The sequence below is a fragment of the Andrographis paniculata genome, unplaced genomic scaffold, assembly GCF_009805555.1.
Source record: "Andrographis paniculata isolate CXL003 unplaced genomic scaffold, ASM980555v1 Contig69END, whole genome shotgun sequence".
NCBI classification, from domain to species: domain Eukaryota; kingdom Viridiplantae; phylum Streptophyta; class Magnoliopsida; order Lamiales; family Acanthaceae; genus Andrographis; species Andrographis paniculata.
The window spans coordinates 3,376,304-3,385,598 of NW_026137605.1; the positions used below are offsets into that span (position 1 = coordinate 3,376,304).

The window sequence follows — 9,295 nt, forward strand, 5'->3', positions numbered from 1 at the left end:
TACGTTGGTGGCTGCTCAAAGACAAATTGGATATCTCGAATTTGTCTTCTTGTGATCAGAACTGATTTGATACAACATCATTCCTTGGTTAGATCAAAGGGAATTTAATGCATGTCATTTCATGGCTGCTGTGGTGGTGTGTTTCATAGTATTAGAGTTTTGGGAAGTAGTGAGAGTGATCTTAGAGAGATTGGGTAGTAAGATAATTGTGGTGCTTATCCTCTCAACAACTCCCCTTCCACCTCCATGCATTAAGTAAGTGATTTACACTGTATTTCTGCCGGAGAAGCTTGGAGATCAAAGGAAGATTGGATTTCTGATCAGGGGAACATTCGAACTCTGTGCAGCCCAGCTATGACGGTTGTTAGTACGCGTTTGTAACAACTGAAGCCTTGGAGGGAATTTCTCTAGGTAATTAATTTGTAGCGTGGGTTGGTGGTAGTTTGAGTGTCTTGTTATTAATCAGCACTGATTAATGAACACCTCCTGGATTGGTATCCCCCGGATGTAGGATGGTTTATATCCGAACCGGGTAAACAAATAGCATGTCATTTATTGCTTTGAAATACTTTCATTTATTTCATCGACAAGTGGGTGTCATAACTGTGATATAACTACGCTTCGGGAGTTGGCCCATTTGGATATGTGTACGAGGATTTATTGGAGTTGCACTCATTTCCAACCCAACATTTGGTATCAGAGCAGTGTTCTCTAAGTTGCTGAGTAGATTCTCTCACAGTTTGCAAAGATGAGTAAAGAAGGTAGATCTACATCGAGACCTCCACTGTTTGATGGAACAAGTTATCGGAGTTGGAAGAACAAAATGGAAGCCTTTCTGATGTTACAAGGTGAAGATGTTTCTGAAGCTGTCGAGTCTGCATGGTCTCATCCTATGAAGACCATTCAAAATGAAGATAATATTGTCTCTCTTGTGAAGAAACCAAAAAGAGAATGGACTCTCAATGAAAAGGCTGCTGCAATCGCCAACTCGAAAGCCTTGTTTTCGATCTTCAATGCTGTTGATGAAACTCAAGCGAAGCTGATATCAAACTGCAAAGTTGCTAAGGAAGCATGGGATATTCTTGAAAATGCATTTGAAGGATCTGTGCAGGTTCGAGAATCAAAGCTGGACCATGTTGAAACTCTGTTTGAAGCACTAAAGATGAATGAAGATGAAACAATTGCTGTTTATCACAACCGATTCATGGATGTTGTGAATCAAGCTGAAGCTCTAGGTATGCACTTTGAAGAAAAGAGACTGGTGAGAAAAATGCTTAAAAGTCTCACAAAAAATTTTAGGCCAAAGGTGATTATGCTCGATGAACCACCAAAGCTGAGACACATGACATTGGATGAACTATATGGTACATTGGTAAGCTATGAAATGAACTATCTTGAAGATGAAGCACCCAAAAGTGTGGCTCTGAGTGTTGAAGACTTGGAGATGATTGAGTCTGATGAAGAAATGGCTCTGCTGAGTCGTAAACTTTCTCGAATGATCAGTGAGAAACGAGCTGCCAAGCTAAAGTTTGGGAAGTTTCAAAACAGGAATAGCTATCAGGGAGGAGGTACATCCAGCTCTCAGCGAAAGTATCCTGAGCAGAAACCAACTGCATACAGCAAACCGAAAGAAAGATTTGATGGTGGATTTAAGAAGAAGTTTGTAGTGTCTGCAAAACCTGAGACGGTTCAAGAACCTACCTGTTATGGATGTGGTGGTGTTGGACATATTAAATCTGAGTGCCCAATAGTTAAGAAAAGGGAGAAAAGGGCATATCAAGCTACCTGGAGTGACAATGAAGATGGTGAATCTGCTGGTGGTGATGAACAGACTGAAAATCATGAAGTTGTTGCATTCATGGCAGATGATAATGATTCCAGTGATGAAAAGACAGAATCCAGTTCTAAAACTACTGATGAGTCAAGAAAACTTGATACTGATGAACTGATTGAGGCTTATGAGGAAATGGTTGCCGAGCAAAAGAAAGCTGTTGTAAAAAATAAAGAACTTCTGGATACCATTTATCGTTTGGAAGATCAAAAGGAGAAACTTGAAGATGAGCTTGAGAAGTTGACAAAGATCATTGAAGAAAAATCTACTGAATCAAAGGAATTGAAATCTGATAATCTGAAGTTGAAGAATGAAAATGATAGACTTCGGAAAGGGAAGGATAAATTAGATGAAGTCCTCTCAATTGGTAAACCGTTTGGTGATCACAAAGGATTAGGCTTCTGTGAATCCTCTCAAAGTAGACCAACTACGTTTGTGCGAGGTGGTCTGCTTACTGATGTCAAACTTCCAGAAAAGAAATCAACTCAAGTCTGGAAACAGAATTCAAGAAAGAGAAGAAGCAGAAACAGAAACAAAAACCACAGAGAAATTCAGAGTGAGGAGACAAAACTGTCACAACCTACTGACTGTAAGTACTGCATGTATCCAGGTCATTCGGCTGTGAAGTGCTTGAAGCTGGCAAAAGATGTCATCAATGGAAGACGGATTCAATGGCCTACTGAAGAGCTGAAACAGAACATTAAGGTCAAGTTTGTATGGATACCTAAGGAGACTCAGAAACAGCTCGAGTGTAATGTGATCTTGTCAAGTCAAGAGTCTACCAGAGCTGATCGATGGTACTTTGATAGTGGTTGCTCAAGGCACATGACTAATCAAAAGGGAATTCTGAAGAATTTTGTCGAAGACCGAAGTGGAGAAGTCATTTTCGGAGATGGAGCAAAAGGAAAGATCAGTGGCTATGGTATTCTTGAAAAAGAAGGAATTCCAAGGTTATCAAAAGTCTATTTTGTAGAAGGGCTGAGTACAAATCTGATCAGTATAAGTCAACTATGCGATGATGATCTACATGTGAAGTTCACCAAGGATTCATGTGAAGTTTATGACACTGCACAAAAATGTGTGATGACTGGTATTCGTTCGAAGAACAATTGTTACTTACTGGAATATCCTCAAATGGAAGCACTGATATTGAAGGATGATGAATCGATGCTGTGGCACACCAGATTAGGTCATGTGAATCCTCAGAATCTATTGAGGATTAGCAAAATTGGAGCTGTCAGAGGACTACCAAAATTTTCAAAGATTCCAAATACTACTTGTGGTGACTGTGCAAGAGGAAAGCAGAAAAGGGCTGTGCATTCCTCATTGGAACAACGGTTCAGCAGCAACTGTCTGGAGCTGTTACATATGGATCTCATGGGTCCAGTTGATGTTTGCAGTCTTGGAGGAAAGAAGTATATCTTGGTCTGTGTAGATGATTTTTCGAGATATACTTGGGTCGATTTCTTACGTGAGAAAAGTGATGCGTTTGATGTTTTTGAGAAACTGGGTACGAGACTCATGAATGAGAAGAAATCAAAGATTGACAGATTGAGAACAGATCATGGAAAGGAATTTGAAAATCAAAGATTTGCTGGTTTTTGCAATGGATTGGGAATCAGGCATGAATTCTCTGCTCCAAAGACTCCACAACAAAACGGAGTAGTGGAAAGGAAGAATCGAACGTTACAAGAAATGGCTAGGTCAATTATGCATGCAAAAGGAGTTGCCAAATATCTGTGGGCTGAAGCTGTCAACACAGCTTGCTATGTGATTAATCGAGTGTATCTCAGACCTCATACAGAGAAGACAGCCTATGAAATCTGGACATGGAAGAAACCAAATGTTTCTTACTTTCATACCTTTGGATGTAAGTGCTATATAATGAAGGACAGAGATCAACTTCATAAGTTTGATACTCGATCAGATGAAGGCATATTTTTGGGATACTCTCTGAACTCGAGAGCTTACAGAGTTTTCAACAACCGTACCAAAAAAGTGATGGAATCCATGAATGTGATATTCGATGATACCATTTCAGAGAAGAAATCTAGTCACTCAAATGATGATGATGATGAAACTGCACCAGATGTTAAGGTGACTCAGAATCCTTCAGAGGTTCAAGTCATCCCTCAGTTTCAAGATGTTCTGCCACAGACTGGTGACAATATTCTTGCAGAAAGTTCTGTAAGATTCGATTGGTCAGAACCTGAGTGTTCAACGGATGTAACAACTACCAATCAACAACCTACTGAAACTGAATCTGATACTGAAGTGAGAAGACATCATTCCAGAGTTTCACATAACCATCCAATTGACGCAGTTATTGGTGATCCAATGGGTGGTCGACTGACTCGAGGGAAACAGATTGATTTCAAGAATTTGTCTGGGATGAATTGTTTTATTTCTACAGTTGAGCCAAAGACAGTAGACGATGCCCTCAAGGATGAATACTGGATCAATGCAATGCAGGATGAGTTGAACCAGTTCACAAGAAACCGAGTATGGTATCTGGTTGAAAGACCAACTGATGTGAATGTCATTGGAACTAAGTGGATCTTCAAGAACAAATCTGATGAAAAAGGGAATGTTACCAGAAATAAGGCAAGATTAGTTGCACAAGGGTACACACAAATTGAAGGGGTTGATTACGATGAAACATTCGCTCCTGTTGCTCGTATTGAAGCAGTGAGATTGCTGGTGTCTGTTGCATGTTCTTTGGGTTTTACTCTCTACCAAATGGACGTCAAGACAGCATTTTTGAATGGATGGATTAAAGAAGAGATCTATGTAGAACAACCAAAAGGATTTGAGGATCCTTTCCATCCAGATCATGTCTACAGGCTACGAAAAGCCTTGTATGGATTAAAGCAAGCACCTAGAGCATGGTATGATAGATTGTCCAATTATCTACTGGAGAAAGAATACGTTCGAGGATCAACTGATAAGACAATGTTTATCAAGTTGAAGGGAAAAGATTTGATGATTGCACAGGTGTATGTTGATGATATTGTGTTTGGGTCGACTGCAGAATCCTTGAAGAATGAATTTGTAAAATTCATGGAAGCCGAATTCGAAATGAGCATGATCGGTCAGCTTAATTACTTTCTCGGATTGCAGGTTAAACAACTTGCAGATGGTATCTTTCTGAGTCAAACCAAGTATGCTCAGAACATGGTGGAGAAGTTTGGACTTCGAGATTCAAAAGGAGTCAGAACTCCTTTGGGACAACAAGAAAAGTTGTCGAAATATGATGATGGAAAAACAGTCGATCAGAAACTCTATAGAAGCATAATTGGAAGTCTTCTCTACCTGACTGCAAGTCGTCCAGACATCTCCTTCAGTGTTGGTGTATGTGCAAGATTTCAATCTACTCCTAAGGAATCACATCTTAAGGCAGCAAAGAGAATTCTCAGATATGTCAAAGGAACGACAGAACTAGGATTGTGGTATTCCAACAGGTCTGGTCTTGATCTCATCGGATTCGCAGATTCAGATTGGGCTGGCTGTTGTGATGACAGGAAGAGCACAACAGGTGGATGCTTTTATATTGGAGATAACATTGTTAGCTGGAGTTCGAAGAAGCAAAATTCCATTGCCTTATCCACTGCCGAAGCTGAATATATAGCTGCTGGAAGTTGCTGTGCTCAGTTGTTGTGGATTCGACAAATGCTGCATGATTATGGTATTGGTCAAGACTCATTCACCCTGTTTTGTGACAATACTAGCGCCATCAATATTTCCAAGAATCCCGTTCAACATGGAAGAACAAAGCACATCGACATACGGTACCATTTTATTCGAGACTTGGTGGAAAATGGAGTATGTGATTTAAAGCACATTGGAACGAATGATCAAAAGGCTGATATTCTCACAAAGGCTCTAGATGCTGATCGATTCGAAAAGCTACGAAGGGATTTGGGTATGTGCTCAAGTCCTCCTTGATGATGCTTGCTTAAATAAATAAATAAACATCTCCATTTTTTTAAATTTGGGAGAAAATTGGAGATTAAAAATAGTCTTCTGAAAATATCAAAAAGAAGAAGGATCATTTTGTGAAAAGAGAATATCTGAACCAAGGATATTATCGGTATTTTGAGAAGGGTTTTAATTTAAAACCCAAAAAGGGATGATTTGACGGCTCTGCGTCGCTGCTCTGGCTGTCATCACAGCCTTATGGGAAGTGGTGTTTCAGAGGAAATTGAATACATAACTCGAGCAGGTCACTCGTCTTCCTCATTTCGCGTGATCTCATATTTCGCTGAGTGCAGTGGTGAGAGTTATCTTTACTCTTCTTCCTACAATTTTCTCTCGGTGAGAACAATGGTGCGAACTCGCTTTGGAAAGGAAACAGGGTCTGGAAGTACAGTTGCTCGAGGACGAGGTCGTGGAAGAAATAGAGGTCGTGGGCGCCGTGGTGGACAAACCAGTTCTTCTCTACCTCCAGGCGAACCAGTTAGTGAGATTCCAACTCAACCTGAAGCAAGCGAGGAAGTTCAGGCTGTGGTCACTGATAGTGTGACTCCGCCCTCTCCTAGGGATCACATTGCTGATGCTGAGGAACTTGTGCAGAAAACCCTTGATGAAACTCAAAATGATATTCCTGAGGATGATATTCCTGGAGATCAGGCGACTGATCATGCTGAAAAAGAGGACGATGGGAAGGAACAAGAGGTTGGTGAAGCTGATCCCAGAAATGTTCAGGAAGACACCATGATACATTCCGAAGGAGCCCTTGAATCTGAACAACAGAGGATTGAAAAGGGTACTTCTCCCCTTTATCATGAGGAACCAGCGGTTACTCATGAAGGTGCAACTGCTGAACTTTCTTTGTCTCTTTCTGATGAAAGTCTCAACACAATCATTGATAGAACTGTTGACAAACTTTTTTCTGAACGAATGGAGCGTGAAAATGCTGTGGTGATGCCTGCACCATTTGAACCAGAAACCAAGTCTGACGACTCGGACAATGCCCCTCTTGCCACTCTGAGAAAACGCCACTCTGGAAAACAAAAGAAGAAAAGGAAGATTTCTGATGACTTCTCTGGTCCTTCAAAGAAAAGAAAGAAGGAAGTGATTGCCAAGATGAAACTGAAGCAAAAGAAGTCAAAATCTCGAAAAAGGAAAGCTACACTTCCCCCAGTCTCGGCTGAACAAGCAATGGACGTTACACATTTCGACGATGGAGCAGAGTTGTTCGAATACGATATCTTAGCCAATCGGAAATTTGTTCCTGAGGCTCGTTTTACCGACCCCCTTCACAAAGACGTTGGCTTTCTCGCTTTCTTGAGGATGAAAGGATTGCGACGTTGGGCAGTTTCTCTCAAATCCTATTGCCCGAAGCTTGTCCGAGAGTTCTATGCCAATCTCACACGAGACGTACTGGAAGAGGAAAGTCCTTGGTTCCACAGGGCATATGTACAGGGAAAGATGATTGAACTCAGTCCTCAAGTGATAAACAATTTACTACATCTTCCGTCTGATAATCCTGAAGTGTTTCCTTCTGCCTTGATCAAAGAATCCAGAAGAGAAGTGGCACTTCGACTATCTGCGTGGAAATCAGATGACTTTGGACGTTCTGGCCTGGCTGCAACAGAACTGACCATGAAATATCAGTGTCTGTTTCGATTCTGCGCAATGAATGTTTTTCCCACAAGCAATGGGACTAACATTGGATATGAGATGGGTAAATTACTTCTCTGCATTGACAAATTTTGTGCTGACATCAATTTTGGCTTTGTTGTCATCTCCAGAATGATGAAGTATGCCCGTGGCAAATCATTTGACAAGACGAACCTCCCATATCCGTCCCTTATTACATTGTTACTGAAGCAGAATGGGATCCTTCCGGATCCCACTGAAGATTCAATTCAAACAACATTTTTCAAGCCAAGGTCGAACTTGCAAAAGCTTTTCAACGACTTTAAGGAACCTCTCCCAGCCGATCCGTCCGGCCAGCTCTTGGAAGCCCGAAGGTTACTTCTTGAAGTTTTGTAGGAACAAGCTTCTATTCACTCCACCTTAGCTGAACATCGGAAGAAAATAATTCGTGCTCTGCATCTTCATCCTCGATTTGCCTCCGGCCCGGATGAGGAGGAGGAGATCCCTGACTTCCTATAAGCATCCCAGCCTTTTTTGGCATCTGTCCACGCAAGGGGGAGAGATGCAGGAGAGAGGGGGGACTGCTGCTGCATTACTTGGAAGGAATGGGATCATCGGATCATCAAGAAAGGGGGAGCTCTGTTTGAACTGTGTTTGTTGCATCTCTGTGTCATGATTTCTTCACTGCCTGTTGCTGTTTTAGACTCTTGTTTGCTGTTCTTGGACTTTAATTTCTGTAAAGGCTGCATGTAGCCTCCTTTGGATTGATGGCATGTAACCTAACCTTAACTTGCTCTTATTTTGGGTTAATTTACATGTGTGGGAGATTATCTCCTGCATTGTGTGTGTGGTCACATATGCCAAAAATGGGGAGATTGTTAAGATAATCTCAATTCCTCTACATCTATTTTTGGCATAGTGACAAAAACACTTTTTGCTTCTGTGGTCGTTGGCTTTCAAAAACAACAACTCTGACCCTGCTGGTTAAGTCCAATCATGCAGCCCTTGTGTCCCCTCAACGTTGGTGGCTGCTCAAAGACAAATTGGATATCTCGAATTTGTCTTCTTGTGATCAGAACTGATTTGATACAACATCATTCCTTGGTTAGATCAAAGGGAATTTAATGCATGTCATTTCATGGCTGCTGTGGTGGTGTGTTTCATAGTATTAGAGTTTTGGGAAGTAGTGAGAGTGATCTTAGGGAGATTGGGTAGTAAGATAATTGTGGTGCTTATCCTCTCAACAACTCCCCTTCCACCTCCATGCATTAAGTAAGTGATTTACACTGTATTTCTGCCGGAGAAGCTTGGAGATCAAAGGAAGATTGGATTTCTGATCAGGGGAACATTCGAACTCTGTGCAGCCCAGCTATGACGGTTGTTAGTACGCGTTTGTAACAACTGAAGCCTTAGAGGGAATTTCTCTAGGTAATTAATTTGTAGCGTGGGTTGGTGGTAGTTTGAGTGTCTTGTTATTAATCAGCACTGATTAATGAACACCTCCTGGATTGGTATCCCCCGGATGTAGGATGGTTTATATCCGAACCGGGTAAACAAATAGCATGTCATTTATTGCTTTGAAATACTTTCATTTATTTCATCGACAAGTGGGTGTCATAACTGTGATATAACTACGCTTCGGGAGTTGGCCCATTTGGATATGTGTACGAGGATTTATTGGAGTTGCACTCATTTCCAACCCAACACATACTCACATATTTAGTTTGGCTTTTTATTATTATTATTATTATTATTATTATTATTATTATTATTTCTTATAAAAGTTAATAAAAATATATATGTGTTTGTTTAGGATTTAGTTAAAATTATTTGTTTATACGAAGTATGTAGAATCGTATTTAT

General features: G+C 40.8%; 1 protein-coding gene across 1 annotated transcript; it reads left to right on the forward strand.

The window, feature by feature from the left end:
• Positions 1 to 6,007: 6,007 nt before the first annotated feature.
• Positions 6,008 to 7,828, forward strand: LOC127263629 (uncharacterized). The gene has a single exon (XM_051292738.1). The coding sequence runs from the start codon at positions 6,008 to 6,010 to the stop codon at positions 7,826 to 7,828; it is 1,821 nt and encodes a 606-aa protein (XP_051148695.1).
• The last annotated feature ends 1,467 nt before the right edge of the window (positions 7,829 to 9,295 follow it).